The sequence below is a fragment of the Onychomys torridus genome, chromosome 18 (genome assembly GCF_903995425.1).
Source record: "Onychomys torridus chromosome 18, mOncTor1.1, whole genome shotgun sequence".
Taxonomy (NCBI): domain Eukaryota; kingdom Metazoa; phylum Chordata; class Mammalia; order Rodentia; family Cricetidae; genus Onychomys; species Onychomys torridus.
Genome location: NC_050460.1, coordinates 61,369,278 through 61,392,158, shown reverse-complemented (window position 1 = coordinate 61,392,158; position 22,881 = coordinate 61,369,278). Strand labels below are relative to the sequence as shown.

Genomic DNA, 22,881 nt, shown 5'->3' with positions numbered 1-22,881 from the left:
GTGCACAAATCTTTCCTTTAGTTAAAAATTTTCATGTGTGTAGGTGTTTTGCTTACATGCATGTCTGTGTACCACATGCATTCCTGGTGCCCGAGGAAGCCAGAAGAGGGTGTTGGCTCACCTGGGATTGGGGTTATAGATGGTTATGAGTTGCCATGTAGGTGCTGGGAATCGAACCTGGGTCCTCTGCAAGAGAGGTCAGTGCTTTTAATCACAGAGCCGTCTCTCTAGCCCTCTAGAACACAGATCTTAAGTCTAGTATTCCGTGAATGTCTACACATGCCACACCTTGTAACTGCCTCTATGGTGTAGACCTTTCTTTATGCCAAATGGCTCCCCTGTGCTCCGTTCCAGGCAGTCTCCTTTCCTCTCCCCAGGAACCATCATTGGACTTACTTGTTTTTTGATCCCTACTTCATACCAATGGTGTAGTGCAGAGCGTGATCTCTGTATTTACGTAGATGTGAATCATCTTATTCTTTCCATCTCTTGACAGTGTATTATCTATCGTATAAGTTTGTTGCAATTTACCCAGGCTGTTGAGGACATTTGGGTAGCTTATAACATTCAATTATACACTGAACATTTATGTGTGTTTTTTGTGGATGTTGGAACTGATTTGGGTAGGTATACATCCAAAAGTAAATTGTTGGGTCATCATCATATATATATATATATATGGTATATATGGTATATATAAGATGTGGTAGCGTTACTGGAAAATTTGGCATGTCCCTTCTTGGCTGCTGGATGATACTGGGGAGATTGGGATCCTCTCCTGGGATTCTTAGTCATGTAAATAAAAAATAAAATTGAGAAAGGACTCAAAGAGAAGCTCAAGGGCCATTTTACTAGCGTTTAAAAGAAAAAAGCCCAGAGCAGGTATGCTGTAAATTTCAGCTGCTTGGGGTGGGGTGGGGGGTGGCGAGAGAGCTGGTTCAGTGGTTAAGAGCACTGGCTTCTCTTCCGGAGGACCCAGGTTCAATTCCCAGCACCCACACGGCAGCTTACAACTGTCTCTAACTCCAGTTTCAGGGGATCTGACACCCTCACACAGATATACATGCAGGCAAAACACCAATGCACGTAAAATAAAAATAAAGTAAAAAAAAAAAAAACCCAAAAGACTTATTTAAAAAATTCAGGTGTTTCCCAGTGTAAGAGGGAAGGAGAACAAAGCCGTGGTGGTGACGTCAGGGTTGAGCTCAGACAGCCACACAGCAGACAAGACGCCACGGGGGGGGGGGGGGGGATTGGGGGTTGTCTAGAGAAAGAGTAAAGAAGCTCAGAGTACCAGAGAAAATGCTCTGAACAGAGACAGTCTCGTTGGCCTTAGATGCTGTTTTTGGTTTCGTATCCAAAACTCAACCAAATTCAGGATGATGAGACTTTGGGTCTTTGATGACTGGTATGACATGGGCCTGCACCTCTAGGCCAGATCCCACTGAATTTCATGAATGGGCCCCAGATGTTAGATGCTGAGCTTGTGACAACGCTGTAGGAGTTTGGTTTTGCTTTGATCCAACTCTTACTGTTTCCTGGCCCTAACATGTCGGTATAAAGGATGTAAGTTAATTTTGGTTTTTACAGGAGCCCATTGTTAAGAGACTTTGGATCTTTAAAGTGAAGGTGAACTTTTAAGTTGTTGGATTTTAAAAAGAATGTGGGACTTCTGAAAGTTGGACTATGCTTTATATTGTGATAACATGACATCTTGAGAACAAACAAGAAAGGAAAGGTTATGTTTTGGTAATGATGTGCTTGTGTGTCAGGTTGGCAAGGGGTATATTATGCCAGTTAGTTTTTTTTTGTTTTTTTTTGTTAACTTGACACAAGTTTAGCTGTATCTGGGAAGGGGGGAATCTGAACTGAGGAACTGCCTCCATCGGATTGTCCTATGTGCGTGTCTGTAGGGGCATTTTCTTGATTAATGATTGATGTGGAAGGGCCTGGCACGCTGTGGGTGATGCCACACTGGAGCTGATGGTCCTGGGTTCTTTAAGAAAGCGGGCTGAACAAGCCATGGGAACCAAGCCAACAAGCAGCACCCTCCATGATCTTAGCTTCAGTTCCTGCCTCCAGGTTCCTGCCTTCAGTTCCTGCGCTGACTTCCCTCAGTGGTGGACTGTGATAGGTAATGTAAGCCAAATACATGCCCCCAAGTTGGTTTTGGTCAGTGTTTTATCACAGCCATAAGATGTTATCTGTCAATCTCTTCTCGCAGTACTGGGCATAGAACCTAGGACCGTGCTAGGCAAGTGCTGCACCACTAAGCTGCATATCCAGCCCCTCTAGTGACTTTCATGTGGAATTAACCATGGCCGTAGAAAGTAAAGTCGTAATAATTCCATGGTGTGTTTAAGGTGTCTGAAATGAATGGTGATTTGCCTGTTTAATAGATGTACACAAAGGAATGGGCTGACATTCTGAACCACAAGAGCAGGCATGTGGAAGAGGCTGTGAAGGAGCTCATATCCATATTCGAGCAGATCTACGAAGTTAAAGACACCGGGAAACCAGCCAAACAGGTGCCAGGTAAGGAGATGTGTGTGAGTCCCAAGAGCTGTGGATAGGTCCCCGTCCCGTCTCCCTTCCCCCGCACCGCCGTGGGTACCTCCTCCTTCACAGATAGCAAGGTTTCAGCTTCCCAAAGGGAAAGCAGGTGTCCAGGGTCATCCACGGTGCAGGCACAAACAGCTTAGACCCTATGAGCTTCTGGTGGCTGTTAGGGAACAGTGGGGTCCTTGAAATCCTAGTTTTCCGATGTCAGCCATCAGTCAACTCTACAAGCTAGCCTTGCTATAGAGAGCCCTCTCAGACCTGTTACATTGTTCTCTCTCTCTCTGTCTCTCTGTCTCTCTGTCTCTCTCTCTCTGTCTCTGTGTGTGTCTCTCTCTCTGTGTGTGTGTCTCTCTCTCTCTCTCTGTCTTTCTGTCTGTCTGTCTGTCTGTGTGTTTCTAATGTCACTTCGGTTTTTTGACTCATTTTGCCTTTTTTTTTTTAAACACCCAAGAGCAAAATCTATAATTTCCATGGCTCTGAAAATTCTAATTTGGGCAAGACCACGTCTTACGATATCTCCACCTACTCCAGCCCTTTCTGTAGAATTAGCTACGAGCTCCCACTTAGGAATGGCTCGGGGTTCAGGGCAGAGCTGAATGATCTCATTTCAGAGCAGTGGCAGCAAAGATCACACCATGGTATGCATCCTGCCCTCACACCCTTGATTGAAGGGTGGCAGAAGGAGCTCCATGTCTCTTTGTTTTTGCAGATTGCTTTGTTTTTTTATTTACATGCATGTGTCTTTGTGAGTGTGAGCCATGTATGTGAGGGTGTCCCATCCCCTGGAGCTGGAGCTATAGGCACGTGTGAGCCTCCTGTCATGGGTGATGGGAACTGAACTCAGGTTATCTGGAAGAGCAGCGGATTCTCCTGAGGGCCGAGCTGTCCCTCAACCCTAGTGTGTTGAGTACAGTCTGACTGGGGATGAGAGAAATTGCCTCATCTTACCAGCTATTTAAAGAGCTTGAAATAATTTTGCATTTGTGTGCGTGTGTGTATGTGTGTATGTGTGTATTTGTTTCCTATTCTCCAAATGTTTTAGAATTTCTTATTTTGCTGAAAGAACCCAGGGCCCCAATAATTCCAGTAAATACATGCTTATAAGCCCAAGCCAGAAGCTGCTGAATCTGAACCTGTTTATGAGAGCTGTGTGACTTTAAATTCCCTGCTGGGGAATTCTGCATTTTCTCCTTCTGGGTTGGTGTTTAAGAACATGATGGTTTGAGGTTCCCTGAGATTGCCCTGTTTTGGGGTAAATTTGCAACGGAAGATTTGTTTAGTTAAAACGAAGTTTTTTTTTTTTTTAGCTCTACGTCAGAACTGACTGGGTAGAAGTTTGTAGTCGGTGGTTTTCGCCTCAGAAGGTTTTGTCCTTGTCAGTCAGAGAGGCCCAGGTCACCCAAATGCCTGCACTTCCCAGCATCCTCTGCTCAGGGTTACAGTACAAGGCTGCGTTTTACAAGTCAGGCCTCTGACTAGACTCCGGGTGTGCTGCCAATGCAAAGCTGAAGGGCTCTGCCCGGGAGAGGTCAGAGGCCAGATATGTTAGCTAAGTACCAAGGCACCTGAAGGGGAGCTGGCTTTTTTCAGTGAGCTGGGGAACATTCCAGTCAAACAGAGATCCCACTGAAGTGATACTATGAGAAATGAAGGATAGGAGGAAGGACAGACAGAGTCTGAGAGAGACTGATTGGGTTAGGCCCCTGAGTTTGTCTTTTTAATGACAACTGGTGATGTTTGATCCCTGACTTAAGAGACCACAGTGATTCTCTATGAAGGACGAGGCCACTAGAGCACAGTGCCTGGAGACATCTTTTGCTGGGAGCACAGTGTGGGCGGATGCTACTGGCTTCTGTGCTGGGATGCTGGAAACATCCTCCACCATGGCCCCAGGAGCAAAGGATTGTGGGGCTAAGAGTGTCACCATGCCAACTGGGCATGGCTTGTGTCACCTTAGTTTCCCACACAGCTAGTTCACATCAAAAGTGTCAACATCATGAAAGGGTGAACTCATTACATCAGAATCCTCAGGTGCCAGTCAATGAGTGTCCTAGAAAGATGTGATGTGCAATTATCACATTCTTTCCGTACTCTTGATTTTACTTCTTTTTCCTTTTGATGTGTGTGTGCTGGTGTCCATGTGTGCATGTTCATGTGGAGGTCAGAGGTCAATCTCTGATGACATCCCTCAGGATGCTGTCTACCTGGGTTTACATTTTTAAAAATTACATTTATGTATTATGTTACATTCATATATATATATATATATATATATTAAATTTTTTTCTGGGTGGGTCAGAGGGTAACATGTGGCAGTCTGTTTTCTCTTACTGCTATGTGAACACCAGGGCTAGAACTCAGGTCATCAGGCTGCCAGCAAACACTTATACCCACTGAGCTGTCTCACTAGCCCACACCTGGGATTTAAAAAAGTTTTTTTCTTAACATTTTTTAAATTTTCATTTTTTTTGGCAGTATCTCTTAATGGCCCAGAATTCATCAATTTAGCTAGTTCAGCTGGCCAATAAGCCCCAGGCATCCACCTATCCATTCATTCATTCACCCCATCCATCCATCCATCCATCCATCCATCCATCCATCCACCCACCTATCCATCCATCCATCCATCCATCCATCCATCCATCCACCCACCCACCTACTTATCCATCCATCCACCCACCTATCCATCCATCCATCCATCCATCCATCCATCCATCCATCCATCCACTAATCCATCTTCAGTGTTGGAATTACAAGCATGCCACCATTCTCAACTTTTTAGGTGACTGTTACAAACTAAATTCAGGTCCTCCCTAATGTTTTGTTTTCTTCTGAATTCTAAATACAAAGATGGGGTATATTGATGGAATATATGTTTAGTTGAATAGTGTGTCTTTTGAGATGAATATTTTAAATTGAATTCCTAGTAGAAGGAATATAAAAGAAATTCTAAATACATTTTTTTTGGTAAGAATCTTTTTTTTTTTTTTAAATTAATTTTTAAAAAGAGCTTCTTGGGCAGTTAAGAGCACTGGCTGCTTTTACAGAGGTCCCAGGTTCAGTTCCCAGGATCTACATGGCAGCTCACAATGGTCTGTTAATCCAGTTCCAGGGTTTCAGTGCCCCTTCTGGCGTCTGAAGGCACTGCACACATGTAGTGTACATAGATTCCCACAGACAAAACACTCATACACATAAAATAAAACAAAACAAAACAAACAAACAAACAAAAAAGGCTTGGTCACATAGGGTAAGTGTAACCTTGGAAATTCAAGTGTTACATTTTTGTTTTATCTTCTATATCCAGAGCAGAAGAAGCATGTTGTTTTTGGAAGCGAGACAGAAGAGGGTGATAGCCTTGACTATGAGGCTGAGACAAAGGAGGTTGACACCAATGACAAGGAAGACGAATTTAAGAAGGTATTTATTGTGGGTTTGTAGATTATGGACTCAGGATTGTAGGTGATGAGGAGAGAGACTCACATATTCTTTGCCCACCCCCTACACCAAGCACTGAGAAACCTCACACTCAAGTTTCAGTATGCCTTATCGACTATTGAGCAAACCTGGATTATTCAAACACACTGGGGTTTTTTTTTTTTTTTTTGTCTGTTTGTTTGGTTTTTTTTTTTTTTGCAATTCTGCTGTTGGGTCTGCCCTCACGTGGCTTGCTAGGCTGTTTCTGCAAGCACTCTCCATACATTAACAAATATTGTTATGTATTTGTCTAAAGAAACCCAGGCAAGAAATGCAGGGTTGAATTTATTTCTCCAGCGTGATTGAAATTGCCTGGTTTATTCTTTCTTACGGCTCACGAGTCACTTTCAATATTGAGCCGCTGCTTTGGGGACGCTAGGAGTTTATTTCTGGTATTAAATGTAACATGATTTCTTGTTACAGGAATGTAAGGAGGTCTATGCTTTCTTCTCTCATCAATTACTGGACAGTCTGCAAAAGGCAACACGCTTATCTTTGGACACAATGAAACGGAGAATATTTGTGGGAAGGCAAGTTGAAAATGTGCTAAATATGTTGGCTAAACTGCCTATAATAATGTAATTCAATAATATCTTTTATCTTATTATTTATCTGTTTGTTTATTTTTGAGACAGGGTCTTATGTATCCCAAGCCATGTAGCTATACTAGCATTTTCTAAATGAACAGGACTGATAATATATCATTATTAACATTCATATATTATTATTAACACCATGGGTAGACAGACAACAGCATGGAGGGGGCTCTGAGCAGTTTAGATTCCAGCACCAGAGACAGCATGATAGGGGCTCTGAAGAAGGTAGAGGGGTGGGGGAGTGGAGGGTGTGTGTGGCTGAGGGTGGTTGGGGGTTTCTTCTTATAGCTCTCTGAGGAAGGGGGAGGTTTTACAGCCTGGAGCCTGCAGCCAGCAAGCAGGAGGCAGGGGAGGGGTGGGGAGAAGGATATGTGGCTACCCTCTTGGTTTCTGAAGCAGGTGGAGGTGCTTATCAGATAGATGCCTTTTGGTTGGGCAGCTTGCCCTTTTGGGGAGCTTTCTCTGGCTCTCGGATTGCATCCTTTGTATCTCAGCCCCTTCTGTTTTACTGGGTCTCCCAGGGAGACTGAGTTGGTGCTCTTTTGTTTACTGGAAGAATGGGGGCCGAGTGTGTGCTTTTGGACTTTATCTTTATGGCTTTATCTTGCTTTTGGTCCCGTCTCTCCACTGGTGCTTCTACACAGACAGGTCTTTTTGTCCCAGTGAGAGCATTTGTTGCATTCACAAGGAGAAAGAGACCAGAAAGTCTGCATTTTTCAAATAATCTTGTCTAGGAGAGTAATGGGTGTCAGAGGCAGAGGCTGCTCATCAGACTAATTCTCATCTCTGTGTGTGGGCCCATATGTCTGTGTCTATACATGAGTGGCATTGTTTAAAAAGCAGTTTCTGGAAGGCTTTGACTGGGATCTCCTGTCTGTGGGAAATAAGGTAATAACAAATTCCAGGGGCAAGTGGAAACAAAACAGTTGTTAATAAACAGTTCTGCAGAAAGGACATCAGCATAGAGAAAAAGACAAAAATGGGCTGGCCCAAGATAGTAGTTTTTAAAGTCCCTGACTGTAAAATTTCCTGTCTTCTTCCCTACAGGCCAGGACTTGTCCCTGTCCCAAATTCACCATCCTGTTGGTTCAGGACATAGAAGTAGCTTATGAACAGTGTTTGGCTTGGGACTGTCCCTTTTCTGATGGTGGGCTCCGTTAGAGGATATCTGCAATTGTCCAGCTGCCAGCCGGGGGAGGGGCCTAGCAACTCCTGCTTCCCTGCAGCCAGGATGAACTGTCAGTATACCTCATACTGAAAATGGATCACAACAAATGATTTCTTCCATGTCTAGTCATGTAGGCATGTCTATTAAAAAGTGTATGAGCCTGGGTCTGACACAAGCTCATAATCTCAGGTACTTTGGAGGTTAAGGCAGGAGAATCATAGGTTCAAGGTCAGCCTGGGCAACTTGGTGAAGCCCTGTCTCAAAGTAAGAAGAAAATGAAGACTGGAGATGTAGCTCAGTAGTAGAATATTTTCCTAGCATACATAAAGGCCTCGTCTTAACCCCAGTAATATAGAAATAAATAAATGACATAAAGTATGGTTTCTGTTGGTGATAGCCTCCATTATTACAAGCCTGAGAACAAGTTGATACAGTCTAGGGGGTCTTAATCAGATTCGTTTTCTCTGCTAATTAAAGAATTAAAAGGCACGAAAGCTCTCGAGTGTAACAGGCACTGCAGACAGCCGATGATGGAATCAGCAATTGAAGGAAGGGTTATCCAGGGTGAGGAGGCACGCACACAGCAGACAAAGAAAAAGACCTCAGTGAAGCAGAGAGTTCTTGGAAGGCTGGCAACTCCACTTTCTTCCCAAGGGCTGGGAGATTCTAAAGCCTCTGAAGGGCTTTCCTCCCCGATTTAGGGCTGGTCATTTTGAAGAAATCTGGGAGAGTTGATTGGCTCAGAACTGTGGTGTGACATGTCCCAATCCATCCTTTACCTTGTTGGGACAGTCCATCAGCAGGGGGTCTGCTGGTGGGAGACAAAAGCCTATAAGGCCTTTGTTTAGAGCTGCCAGGCTTAAGACTCCAGCCATTTTGGAAATTCACCATCTTTATTACCTAGCCATGCCCCCTCACCCTATCTGTCTGCCTACCCGGGAGTCTGTCTGTCCCAGACTCTCAAAAGAATGCCATTTGGGTTGGGGATTTAGCTTAGTGGTAGAGCACTTGCCTAGCAAGCGCAAGGCCTAGGGTTCGATCCTCAGCTCCAAAAAAAAAAAAGAATGCCATTTAGTGACATTGTATAATTAGTTGTTACCGATTGGAAGCCTAGCACTCAAATATTAGGACATGTATGTGTGATTACTATTTTCCTTCTGAGAGTATCAAATTGGTGTGTTTTAGTTCTGTGCAGTTTATGGTTTTATGATAAATAACCTCCTCTTGGTATTATTTAGTATTTTAAAAGTACATGTCATTTATTGATTTTATCACAATTTCATACATGTAAACACTGTATATTGATAATATCTTCCCCTAACAACCTATTCCCATCCTCCCCAGGCACTTCCAACCCCACCCCTTCCTGCCTTCATGTCCTCTTTTTTTATTGGTTACCCTGTGAGTCTTACCAGTGCCGAGTGTGTAATGCTGCCCGATGTTTTTGGCTTGATCTTACGCAGGTCTGGTGCAGGTAGCCATTGGTGCAGAGAGTTCACTGATGCACTAGTCACTGCATGTCCAGGACACAGCACTCCACAGCACAGCCCTCCTCCAGCTCTTACATTCTTTCAGCCCCCTCTTCTTAATGGTCCCTGAGCTTGGGGGGAAGGGTGTTTGCTTTTCCAGGATTAAAGATGGCCTATATTTCTAGGATGGAAATGTACGGTGTTAGAAACTGAAATTCAGGCTAACATTCATTGTCTGTTCATTCTAGCCATGGGCGGAAACGGTCAGAAGATATCATTTCCTTTATAAAAACCGAAGTGCATCTTGCAATTCCTAATGTGGTAAGTCCTATTTACAGTGATATTTTGGTAATGTATTTTAAAAACACAGTATTTGGTGAGTGTTTAGAGTGTGAGGCTTTGGGTCTCCAGCATTGCAAAAGTAAGTTAATAAATAAAATTTAAAAAATTGTATGAGAACTAGACTTTCACGTAGAGTAAGATTTTGGTTTTATTTTACTTTTAAAAGTTTATTATTTCTGTGTGTGTGTGTGTGTGTGTGTGTGTGTGTGTGTGTGTGTGTGTGTATGTATGTATGTATTCATGAGTGCAGTACCCAGAGAGGGTATCAAATCCTCTGAAGCTGGACCTATAGGTAATTATGAACCACCCAGTATGGGTTCTGGGAACTGAGCTTGGGACCTATGTAAGAGGTACACTTTCTTAGTCCCTGAGCATGTACTTTTACTTCCCCTAGACCTGAACAAAAATAAAAATATCACCATTTATGTCTGTTATTAAAACCTTTGAGCTGAGGTGTAGCTCAGGGGTAGAACATTTGCTTAGTGTATAGAGGGGCATGGTTTGATCCCTAGCAACACTTACACATGCACACATCCACCCTGCTTGTCAATGGCTTATGGTATAGTCTATCAATTCGCAAATAGAAAACATGACAATAAAATCACCTTGGCAACCATCCCTTTTCCAACTCCAGCTTCATGAGGAACCCTGGCTAATATCCTAGCGTAGAATGAAAGGAAGCTTCACAGTGTTGTGAAGTTCCTGTGTTTTCCAATGGCAGCCCAGCTGCTTACTGCCGCCTGGAACTCCCAACCACACAGAGTAGTCTAGGTGCCATCAGGAACAGCTTGTGACCCTCCTGACACCGCACCCACTGTCTGACCTCCTGGAGGAGAGCTTTGTAGCTGTTTTGACACATTTCAAAGAAGCCAAAGGGATCACAGTACTTTGGCTTGTTCTGTGACTTTAGTCTGCTGATGTGGATTCCAGGACCTTTTGGCCAGCAGCAGTGGGTAGAACTGGGAAATCTCCAGGCTGCTGGATGTCTGCCATACCTCCTGGCACAACCCTCACCACAGGCTCTGACTGCTCATGGGGAGTTGGATGACTAGAATCAGAGGCGAGGAGGTCTGTTTGTGCCGATGGGATTACACACAGGCTGCTGCTTCCCACAGGTGATGGTTCCTAGCCTGGATGACATTCAGCAGGCCATCAACCGCATGATCCAGTTTACCCTGGAGGTCAGCAGAGGAGTGGCGCACTGGGGACAGCAGCAGGTCAGACGAATCAAGTCCCTTCCTAACAGTACCTCTCGCACTGCCACCGATCAAAACCACCCAAGCACGGGGAAGCTGCTGAAGAGGGAAGACAGTAAGAAAACTGAAGCACCCAGTTAACCCACATACACACACCGTCATTTCTTTCTAGTTTTCGGTCCTAGGTGAACAAAGGTTTGTAGTTCTATCACTGGTTTGTAGTCATTTTGAAAGGCAAAGTGTGAAAAGAAACCCCAGCACTGATTCTCCTTTCAGAGTCCTCAAAACTCTCATAAACTATTGTGTCTTCCACAGCTGCATGATGGGCAATAGCCCCAAATGGCTAACAAATGTCTCAAAACATGAAGGAATAAGCAGATAGGGTCTTAATGTTTTTCCATTTATTTTATGCATACAAGTGTTTTTTCTGCATGTATATCTGTGCACCCCACGTGTGCCTGGCGCCCACTGAGATCAGAAAAGGGCACGGAGTTCCCTGGAACTGGAGTGTTGAATGGTTGTGAGCCACCACATAGATGCTGGTAATGGAACCCAGCTTACTCTAAACTACTATACCCTCTCTTCAGCCTTAAATGTGGTCTTTTAGACAGCGAACTTCTCAGGAATACAGAACACCAACCTACCAACACATACCACAGCTTCAGTCAGCTAGCTAATCAGATTAAGCCAGCACCTTGTGCTTTATTTTGTGTAAATCTAATTCAGTAACAGAGCAAATGGGATTACAGGCAACTGGGTAAGCACTGTAGTTCCAGTCAACCAAACTGTTGTTCCCATGCAGCAACATGGGCCCCTAATCCCATGATATGCTGTTTCAAGGGAGAGACTGGAAGTCTGTAATTTTACATGAAGGCTCATGCTTTTTAATTGTCAAAAACTGGTTTATGTTTTTTTTTTCTGTTTGTTTGTTTTTTAATTACTGTATGGGCCAATCAAAAGCCAATAGCCAATCTTGGTGGCACATTCCTATTGTCCCAGCATTCAAGAGGGAAATAGCTGTAAGAGGATCAGAAGTCAAGGACCTCTTTAGCTACATTGCAAGTTCAAGACCAGCCTGGACTAGTATGAGATCCTGTCTCAAAAAGAAAGGGGGAGGGGCAGCGAGATGGCTCAGCAAGTAGAACTGCTGGCTGCCCAGCCTGACAATACTATCCAAGTTCAGTCTCCAGAGTCTTCCACATGGTAGAAGGAGAGAATTGACTCCCACAAGCTAATTGCTGACCTCCACAATATGGCATACCTGAGAAGACACACACACACACACACACACACACACACACACACACACACACACTAAATAAATAAATAAACAAATAGGAGTATTTGGATCCACCATGTTTGACAGCCTGGTCTCCATCTTGGGAACTATGTGGTGGAAAGAGAGAGCAGACTCCTTGGAAAGAGAGAGCAGACTCCTCCTTGTTGTCATCTTGGCTTTCAAGTCAATGAATTAATATGTAACCAAACCAACCCCCAACTGCACACACTTATTTATTTTTTTAAAGACCCCTGTCCATATGACAGTTGATAATATCTTTGAGTTAAATATAGATGCTGCCTACATTGGAAACGTCTGCTTTCAGGGTCATTCGAAGAAATCATCCCTGCCAGGAAGCTGAAGAATTTTTACCCTGGGGTGGCGGAGCACAAAGATATCTCCAAGCTGGTCCTCCTCCTTTCCTCCTCTGTGAATTCCCTCCGGAAGGCGGCCAACGAGGCTCTGCAGGACTTCCAGAAGTACAAGACCCTGTGGACCGAGGACCGGGATGTGAAAGTGAAGGTGTCTTTCCACTGATGGGGTGGTTTTGGTTTGTCTCTGACCCTTGAGGTGTGTGTGTGTGTGTGTGTGTGTGTGTGTGTGTGTGTGTGTGTGTGTGTGTGTGTATGGAGGTTGGGTGGGGATAGGGGCAGAATGGAGCTACTGGGGATCATGAGAGAACTCTGAACAGACAGAGGGCAAGAACCCACAATGCCGAGCAACTAGCTATTGGTGAAATTATTAAGGCCATTCCACTTAGTTAAAAGGGAGGTTTATTTTGTGGGGTAACTTACAAATGAAGGGATAGGTTGTAGGGTTTGGCAAAGGTATGGCACAGTCCGGTGGTGTTCTCTGGAGAACTCTGCTCAGTCTACCTCCAGCGTCCAGGGTCCCAGAACCAAGAGTGACCTCTCCTCTCGATCCTGGGTCTTCAGCTTCCTCCCTCAGCCCCGCCTTGTGGGCGTGACCATCCCTGTGAGAGGGCTGCGCTAGCATGGGTGATACCTTCCCTGTGGCTGTGTACATGGGGCCTCCTTCCTTTAGACCTTTCTGTCATATGTTCTTTATCCCTTCCAAGAGGCCATCAGCATCATGGACAGTTAGGGCAGACATGCATTCAGTTGGGTGGGAAGTGGCTGGATGTTTGGTGAGGGTCCTATGAACCTTCCTGCCCTCTCCATCTATGAGGGAAGATCAACAGTTAACAGTTAAGCCCATCTGTGATGATCTTTTGCAAGCTGGCCCAGCTTGAATACAGAGGATAGCCATGCATGGTAGAGACACAAGGTGGGGGGCAACCATACCCAGACTAATCTGTGCCAGTGTCCTGTGTGATTCCTTCATGCATACTTGTTATCCTAGGGCCTACCAGGATATCTTGTTCTTTTCCAAGCCATTGGCTCCTAGCCTGGACAAGTGTAAGTGTCTGAGCTGCAGTTAGGGCCCTCCCAGAACAAAGGGAAGGCAATGTAGCATAGTCAGTATCTACATACACATGTGACTTGGACCAGAATGTATGTTGTCATGTAAGGGGAGCAGAGGGCTAGACTATAAAGGGAACTAAGGAAGGGTGTGTAATACTACTCCCTGCTGTGCTCAGGGCTCGGCCTGTGGATGTGAATCCTTTGAACCAGTTTCAGCTGGTTTTAAAAAAACCCTGCCTGCTAGCCAAGAGCCTTAGGGTCCCATCTCCCTGTCTGGGAATCCCACTATATAGGGCAATTGCAGACTTCAACTCAGCTGTTATAAGTGTGTGTGTGTTAACCTCCAGAGGACTGAAGGAAGTATTAACTGTTGCCTTACCTGACAGGAGTTTTTGGCCAACAACCCATCCCTGACTGAGATCAGGTCGGAAATTCTCCACTACGCCACATTTGAACAGGAGATTGACGAGCTGAAGCCCATTATTGTTGTAGGAGCCCTTGAATTGCACACGGGTAATGTCACCAATGTTTCTGGCAGGTCACAGATGTGGGGTCAAGGGGGACACCAAGATGGATAGTTGGAGTAAGGACTTATTAACGCCATGGACAGACAGACAGCAGCACCGTGGGGCCTCTGAGGAGGAATCAGGGCCCATGGCAGAATTGAGGTCCCTTCTTATAGCTCTCTGAGGATGGGGGAGGTGTCATAGCACAGGTTGCAGCCAGGCTGTCTGATCCCAAGGCAGGAGATGGGGAAAGGATGGGGAACAGGATGCATGGGCATCAATACCTGCTTTGACACAAACTTACCTCTGTAGGTGAGAAACCTGGGCACCTGGAAATCTGGCAGCTGGGGACACACAAATGGTGGTACCTGTAAGAGCAGAGGGCTGCTGCAGGGATTATGGCCAGACTGGTCTTGTAGTCTGGTCTTGAGTCTAAGAGTCACTTAAAGTAGTGTCCGTATTTTACAAGGTAAAGGTCTTTTACTTTGGATGGAAGGGACATCAGGATATGATCCATGAAATGGTATTTGACTCAGCAAGCAGCTTTGGTATAATATGGTGGATGCCAAGTAGTTCTAGGCCATTCACGTTCTTTTACCCCCTTTTTTTCCTTTATTTTTTCTAAGGCAGAGTCTCATTTAGTCTAGGCTAGCCCCAATATATAGCTGAAGATGACCCTGAACTCCTGATCCTTCTGCCTCTGTCTTCATCTTCATCTTCGTCTCCGTCTCCGTCTTTGTCTTCTTCTTCTTTGGTTTTTCGAGACAGGATTTCATTGTGTAACAGCCCTGGCTGGTCTGGAACTCACTTTGTAGACCAGGCTGGCCTCAAACTCACAGAGATCCACCTGCCTCTGCCTCCCGAGTGCTGGGATCAAAGGTGTGCATCACCACTGCCCAGCCTGCCTCTATGATCTGAATGTTGGGGTTATAGACATGAGCCACCACACCTGTTTACGCTGTGTTAAAGTATAAAGCTTTGGGGTTGAAGAGATGATGGTTTACAGGTGAAGAGGATGTACTTACTGCTCTTGCCGAGGACCCAAGTTTGGTTCCCAAGAACCCATGTCAGGTGGCTCACAGCTGTCTGTAACTCCAGATCCACAGGATCTAATGCTTTCTTCTGGCCTTTGTGGGCACGACTCTCATATGCACATGCCTCCATACACACACACACACACACACACACACACACACACATATAACTTAAAAGTAAAAGATCTTTAAAAACTAAAATGAAAAATGTAAACCACGAAATCCATGATGCCGCTGGCTCTTCAGAATGGACTAGGACCAGGGAACAGTGTAGGAGGCCAAGGATGCCCTTTCTCTCTGCTCCGCATTTCCTCTTCCCTCTGGGTTTTCTGCTTTCCAGACTACTCTCAACTCCCATCCCAACGAAAGGACTCTTCAGATTGCTTCCCAGAATTGAGCTGGGATGGTCAGTCAGGGTGGAGTCTATATGAGAATTGTATATTCTAATATATATATAATGTATAAATATTCTAACCATGGGGTAATACAGGGAGTAGAATAGAAGGCAAGCTAGTGCCATGGTTTGCTGGGAGAAACGATGGATCTCATTCCACAGAAAGGGGCTTCCCTAGAGGAAGCTAGAGGGAACAAGGATGGCCTGATGGTAGGGTGTCCAGAGTAGAACACGACTTACCCAGCAGCACTATCCATTTAGAAACCCTGCCACACAGACTGTTACATCCTTCTCCCACAGCCAGATTTGAAGGAGCACTCTTTGAAATCTAGTAACTTTCCAGCATGTCTAACAAGCTAGGCATGCTTCGGGTGACCAGTAACCACTTGTGGTCAGTGAATACTTGAATGGGGCAGGATGGCTGAGATGCCGAGATTCACAGGACACACAGCAAACCATTTCAGAGTTCTATTTTCATCTTCCCTGTCTTCACCAGAGCCAATGAAGTTAGCCTTATCAATCGAGGCCAAGGCCTGGAAGATGCTGCTCTGCCGATATTTGAATGAAGAATACAAAAAGAAAATGTCAGACATGATAACATTTATCAATGAATACTTGAAAAAGTTGTCTAGACCCATCCGTGACTTAGACGATGTCAGATTTGCCATGGAAGCTCTGTCTTGCATTCGGGAGAACGAAATTCAAATGGACATGACTTTGGGGCCGATTGAAGTAAGAAATGATTGCATCTTGCTTTCCTGAAATGCTGTTTAAAAATGGAAGCAAGCTTTAAAAAAGTGATTCTGTAATACATTTCTTCATCTAGTAGATGGAATAGTCTTTTCTGGCATTGATATCTTTGGGGGAATTCTAACAACTTCAACACAGATCATATACAGAGGAATATTACCAGGCTTTATTGGGCTTGACAATGTTCAGTGTTTGATACCAGCACCAGCAATTTATGGGAGGTATTGACTACACCCTTTCATATTAATTCTACTTTGTTACAGCTTCCTAGAAACCAGTGGTTGGTCTGCCTTATGAGCATACACATGCCATGGGCAGGAGAACAGTAGGGCCCCATGTAGACTCAGTCGTCACCTGCCAGAGTTTAGATGAACAGGAGAGAGTGTTAGGAAAAGTACTATAGTCTTTTCCCATTACAGCAATGTTAAATTACCAGAGTGAAAATTCTCAGGGGCTTAGGGCAAACTTATTGGCTTCCAGGCACACACATCCATTACCGTGGTCCTAGAGCTCATTGGGGATGTCATTGTCTCCTCTGTCACAAGTGTTTTATAACTAACAGTATTTAGAATATATAATCCTTTTGACTCTTCGTGACAACGAGAATCACTCTCGTTCCCTGCTTATATTCTCCTCAACAGCATGCTCGAATGTAGCTGGTGGTGTGTGGGGAATCGGCACTCACTGCCTCCTCTTGGTACCTGTGTTAGTTACCATTCTGTCTCTGTGGTAACACACCGTGACTGAAAGCGACCGACTGAGGAGGAGTCTATTTTAGGTTCACTGTTCCAGAGGGCTAAGAGTCCATCATGGCAGGAGGGTGTGACGTCAAGCAGCGGTCACAGTGGCGGCAGGAACAGGCAGCTGAGTGTTCATATCGTCAAACACAAGCATAAAGGAGAGAGAGAGAGAGAGAGAGAGAGAGAGAGAGAGAGAGAGAGAGAGAGAGAGAGAGAGGAGAAACTGGAAGGAGGGGAGAGCTTTAAGTTTTCAGATCCCTCCTCAGGTGACATACTTCCTCCAGCAATACTGTATGTTCTAAACTTCCCTAAACAGTGTCACCAACTGGGGACCAAGTATTCTCAAATGCCTTAGCCTGTGGGGGACATTTCCCACTTACACCACCAGAGTAGCCGATGTTTCCACTACTGTTTGCTTTCTGAGCCCATGTCTCTTTGGTAACGAACGACTCACATCATTTGCTGCCTTAAAGATCATAACATGTGGGAGTTTGGGATGCTGACTACCTACCCCTCACTATTTAATAAATTATCATACACTTAACTTCTTCAGCCGACATTCTTTCAGTAAATCCAACGGCTAATCCATCCTTTGACTCATTTTAATTTCTTTTCTCCTGGGTAGTCACACACATCATCATTTCTCTCCATTCCTTATATCGCTAATCCCCGTCTTAATGTGTGAGACACCATCTCATAGGTAGTGTGCCAGATAAAGGAGAAGAAAAGACAGAAAATAGCTCTAAGGATATATTGTCTAAGATCGAAGTTCTCCTTGTGATCTGCCAGGATCTCCACTGGGATGACCTAGCTGATAGTGACGTCAGGGTGTCCGAGCCTGGGATTCGGAGTAAGCGTTGTGGAGGCTGGTGAGAATCTAAAGGCTTCTCCACAGCTTTAATTTTGGAAAGCATGCTAGTGGAATTCTCTCTCCTCCTGGAATTTCAGAATGTCTCCCAAGCTTCTGGTACATACATTACTTCTTCTGAGATGTCTCTGCTCTCTGCCTCTGCTTTGCAGGAAGCCTATGGCATTTTAAACAGATTTGAAGTAGAAGTAACCAAAGAAGAGTCGGAGGGCGTCGACACCTTGAGATACTCCTTCAACAAGCTGCAGAGCAAAGCTGTAAGCACACGCTTAATTCTGCCTTTCCATCATGTCATGGCTTCCAGGGAAAACACATGTTGAACTTTTAAAACCATCGCTTGTAATAAGTTTATTGATATACAACCTGCACGCGGAAGACTAGCCAGTTTGAAATAGGCCATTTAGCGGTTTTTCTCTCTAGTATATCCACAAAATTGTATGAAAACCACCGCGACCTCATTCTAGAACATATTCATTATCCCCCAAAGAAACCCTGTGCCTGTTAGCAAGCGTTCCTCATTCTCTGCCTCACCTCAGCCCTGGAGCGCTTTCTGTGTCCATGGATTTATCTTTTCTGAATATTTAATGTAGATGGAATTATATGCTGTGTGGGCCTGTGTGAAGAATCTTTAACTTAGCATTCATTTTCAAGGTTCATCCACAGTGCCTGAGGCACTCTATTTTTTTCCAGTGGCTAACGACATTAAGCATCCATCCTGGCCCTTTGTATATCACCAGAGACACATGCATATAAAGCTGCTGCTTGTTTTGTTTTTTAATTGAGCTTTTCTTTCTTATTGTTAAGTTTTATGAGTTTTTAATATATTCTGGGTTCCTTATCTCATAGATGACTTGTAAATATTTTCTCTCTTGTTCTGTGGATAGACATTTTACTTTATTGATTGGTGATGCTGGGAATAATCAAACTCAGGCCTTCATCCATGCTCAGTGGAGTTCTGTCTCTGAGTTATATGCCCAGCTCCAATTATTTCACTTTCTTGGTGGCATCTTTTGAAGTACACCAGTGTTTTTATTTTATTTTATTTTAATTAAAACCTAACCAATCCATTTTTTTCTTTTGTTGTCTGTCATTTTGTATCATATGTAGGAAATCATTTCCCGATCCAGTTATACAGAATCATATCTATGTCTTCTTAGTTTCAGAATTTTAGTCTTTACATTTAGGTCTCTGATGCTTTTTTGGGTTAATTTTTTTAAGATATATTTATTTATTATGTATATACTGTTCTGCCTGCATGTATGCCTGCAGGCCAGAAGAGGGCGCTGGATCTCATGATTGATGGTTGTGAGCTACCATGCAGTTGCTGGGAATTGAACTCAGGACCTCTGGAAGAGCAGCAGGTGCTCTTAATCTCTGAGCCGTCTCTCCAGCCCTTGAGTTAATTTTTATCTGTGGTGTAACAGTTCTCTTAAATCACAAAGTAGAGAGACTTTAGTGCCCTGTAAGTGCATCCGGGTCATTCATGTGTATTCTATATAACAAGTGAGCAGTCTATGGCACATAAACTTGCTAGAGAGGAATTACAGTTTTCATCTTTAATACATCACTCAGACCCTCACCCTGAATATGCCTTTTGATTCTAGGTTTCCGTACAAGATGAACTTGTTCAAGTGCAACCCAAGTTTAAAAGCAATCTGCTTGAGTCGGTGGAAATTTTCCGTGAGGACGTTATAAACTTCACAGAAGCCTATGAGATGGTAATTTAAATGTGGCACGCCACGTGTTACAATGTCTGTGGTATGTGACATAAAAAGGGACACATCTTGAGAAGTAGGCAAATCGTGTGTTAGTGACCCCATCTGCATATTTACAACTATCCATAAAGGGAACAGCTATTCCTTTGAGCGAGTGTTACAGAGAAGAAAGCAGATTTGACTGTTGGAATAAGCAATGATCTAGAAGGGTGTGGAAGGAACGAAGGGTCAGGTTTTGTCCTGTTTCAGGGATAGAAATTCTTACAGAATTTCTGATAGAGGGGCTGGGGAGATGGCTGAGCAGTTATACTGGCTGCTCTTGCAAAGGATGGGCTTTGATTCCCAGCACCTGTGTAGTTAAGAGTACTTACTGCTCAGTCATGAGGAGTGGAGTTTGGAAATAAGCACCCATGCTGGGCAGCTCACAATGCCTGTACTCCAGCTACAGGGGACCTGATGCCCTCTTCTGGCCTCTGAGGGTACCTGTAGTCATGTGTACATTACTGCCTCCCGCCCCCAGACACACACACACACACACACACACACACACACACACACACACACACACATACACACACACAAAATATAAATCTTCTAAAAAAAAAGAAAATAGAGTTCTACATAGAACCAGTAAGCTGACACATGCATTGGTCAGGAGTAAGAATGGAGATGATTTTCTTTCTTTCTTTCTTTCTTTCTTTCTTTCTTTCTTTCTTTCTTTCTTTCTTTCTTTCTTTCTTTCTTTCTTTTTTTTTCTTTTTTTTTTTTCCTGGATTTTTGAGACAGGGTTTCTCTGTGTAGCTTTGTGCCTTTCCTGGAACTCGCTTTGGAGACCAGGGTGGCCTCGAACTCACAAAGATCCACCTGCTTCTGTACCACCAACGCCTGGCTTGATGATTTTATTTCTTACAGGAAGGACCCATGGTTCCAAATACCCCACCCCAAGAAGCTAGCAACAGGCTGCAGATATTCCAGGTAAAAACAGTTTCTTCTGTTACACTGACAAAGCTGTATTTTAAAATGTGGTTTTAGAGGAAATGTTATGTTTTAACATATAATAGAAAAATTAATGTTTAAAATACACACAAATTTTAGTTGCAGTCTAATTGTGTGTGTGTACAACCTTGATGTCGTTCCTTGGCATTATTGACTTTTTTTCCTTTTCTTTCCTTTTTCTTTTGAGATCGTGTCTCTCAATGGCCTGGAACTTACCAAATAGACTAGGCTGGCTACCAAGCCCCAGAGATCTGCCTCCACCTCCCCAGTGCTGGGATTACTAGTTTTGGCTACTATACCCAGCCTTGCAGTCTGATCTTCCAAACAGTGTTATCTATCCCTTCTTCCTCTCCCTCCCTCCCTCCCTCCCTCCCCCCTCCTCCTTCCAGGCTGTACACAGAATCTCAATATTGTTAGAAATGGTTCCTTGACTGTGAACTCAATACTTTGTCCCATTTCTTAGCATCTCTGTTGATATATAAAGTGAAGAAAATTGGTAGTACAATATATTTTATCAGCATAAGAGTTTGGATATCGGGTAGTCACTTTCCTGCTTGCCTTGTATTCTCAATGTCAGTCTTCCTTGTTACATGCACACTCTAAAGCTTCTATGGTCCAGACTGTGTAATATTCCTTGTTCTTTACCCCTTTCTGTACTCAGATTACTGAGAACATCCTGAGAAAAATAACACATCCATTTGGATGACATTCTCTAAACTCATGGAATGCTCAATGAATTTGCCCTCCACAAGCCCTAAGGAATTCTGTTCTCTGTTTATGTTCCCCTCTTTTACAAACCCTATTTCCTACAGTGGCTATAGAATATTTTTATATTTCCTGTCCCTCTTGTACTTTCAACCATTGAAGGGGGATGATGGTTGGAGAGATGGCTCAGGGGTTAAGAGCACTTGATGCTCCTGCAGGGACCTGGGTTTGGTTCCCAGCACCCATATAGTGACTCAAAGCCATCTGTAGTTCCAGTTCCAGGGTGTCCAGTGGCTTCTTGTGGCCACTTTAGGTGCTGCACGTACAGTGTACATATGTGCATGCGGACAAACACTTGTACACATACAATAAATATAAATAAATCTGAGATTCGGTTAGGAGTGGTGGTTATCTCTAAGCTGACAGGGACACAGGAGCTAGAGAACACGATTCTGAAGCCACACTGTGAGTGCCATGATCGAGTTATGGAAACTGGGGATTTGGAAGCAGGGCTATGGGGTTTCCCAGCCCAGATGGGAACTACTGGGACAAGCAGAGAAGGCTCCCTGGAAGAAGAGGCATCTCAGATGCATTGTGGAGGAACAATCAGAGTTAGACAGGCGAAGGAGAATTTATAGTTTGTGTACAGGCTCAACATTAAGAGGTAAGTGGGGGCATTTAGGGAGATGTTCCACTCTATGGAGAAGGGACTTCCATGGGACTTGCGTGGAGTGTTTATATTGTACCAGGTAGATCACTACTGTTGTATCCATGCCTTGAACATGGTTCATACTTTAGCAGTCAAGTGTATGCTATTCAATTTTTCATTAAAAAAATTAAAAAAAAAACGAGGGTGCTTGAGAGATGGCTCAGCTTATGCTCTTACAGAGGATCTGAGTTTGGTTCCCAGCACCCACCTCAGGTGGCTCACAGCCACCTGTGACCCCAGCTCTTGGGGAATCCGTTGCTCTCTTCTGGCTTCCATGGGCGCTGCACACACACAGGTACACATGCATATGCATAGGTAAAAATAAAATAAATCTTAAGAAAAGAGAAGATGTGTGTTACCCTTGGTGTTGCTATTGAATCTTTCACTTTATGGGCTCTCTCTTGCATAAAGAGAGAACAGGCTGGCTCTATTGTGCTAATGCTTTTCTCATTTTTGAGTTCTGGGGGAGAGAGAGATTGCTAGTCTAAAGTAGCGAAAAAGCCTAAACTACAGATTTTTAAAATACCATTTTATTACTTTCAAATGTGCAGACAGGGATTTGAAATACGGCATTTCTGGAGACCACTTAGTTCATTAACGAATGAATTTAATATAAAACAGATGCGTGTAGAATGCTTGAAAGTAACTTTCCTAAGCACTCTGCCTTCCCCAGGTGACTTGGATAAGAATAAATTTGCCCCACAAATCCTTCTTCCCTGTGTATTACCCTTTCTCTCAATTATAATAAATTATACTTTAATGGGATCTGAATTAATTCCATGTCAGTAAAACTTTAAAATCTTTGTTATAGGCCAATTTTGATGATCTATGGAGGAAATTTGTTACTTACTCATCTGGGGAACAACTTTTCGGGTTACCCGTGACAGACTATGAAGTTTTGCATAAAATCAGGTGAGTTCTGCACATGTATGAGTGTTCCATGTAAATCAA

At 43.9% G+C, this 22,881-nt stretch overlaps 1 protein-coding gene across 2 annotated transcripts in view; it reads left to right on the top strand.

The window, feature by feature from the left end:
* Positions 1–22,881, top strand: part of Dnah8 (dynein axonemal heavy chain 8) — a 234,034-nt gene that overhangs the window by 48,177 nt on the left and 162,976 nt on the right. Inside the window, exons 18-30 of one of the 2 annotated variants that reach the window (XM_036167929.1) lie at positions 2,400–2,535; positions 5,870–5,982; positions 6,463–6,569; positions 8,746–8,748; positions 9,521–9,593; positions 10,730–10,925; positions 12,415–12,611; positions 13,900–14,026; positions 15,944–16,179; positions 17,958–18,062; positions 19,410–19,523; positions 20,433–20,495; positions 22,742–22,842. In XM_036167929.1, the coding sequence (XP_036023822.1) occupies positions 2,400–2,535; positions 5,870–5,982; positions 6,463–6,569; positions 8,746–8,748; positions 9,521–9,593; positions 10,730–10,925; positions 12,415–12,611; positions 13,900–14,026; positions 15,944–16,179; positions 17,958–18,062; positions 19,410–19,523; positions 20,433–20,495; positions 22,742–22,842 (1,571 nt within the window). The remainder of the gene's footprint in view (positions 1–2,399; positions 2,536–5,869; positions 5,983–6,462; positions 6,570–8,745; positions 8,749–9,520; positions 9,594–10,729; positions 10,926–12,414; positions 12,612–13,899; positions 14,027–15,943; positions 16,180–17,957; positions 18,063–19,409; positions 19,524–20,432; positions 20,496–22,741; positions 22,843–22,881) is intronic. The other variant, XM_036167928.1, reaches the window with a different exon arrangement.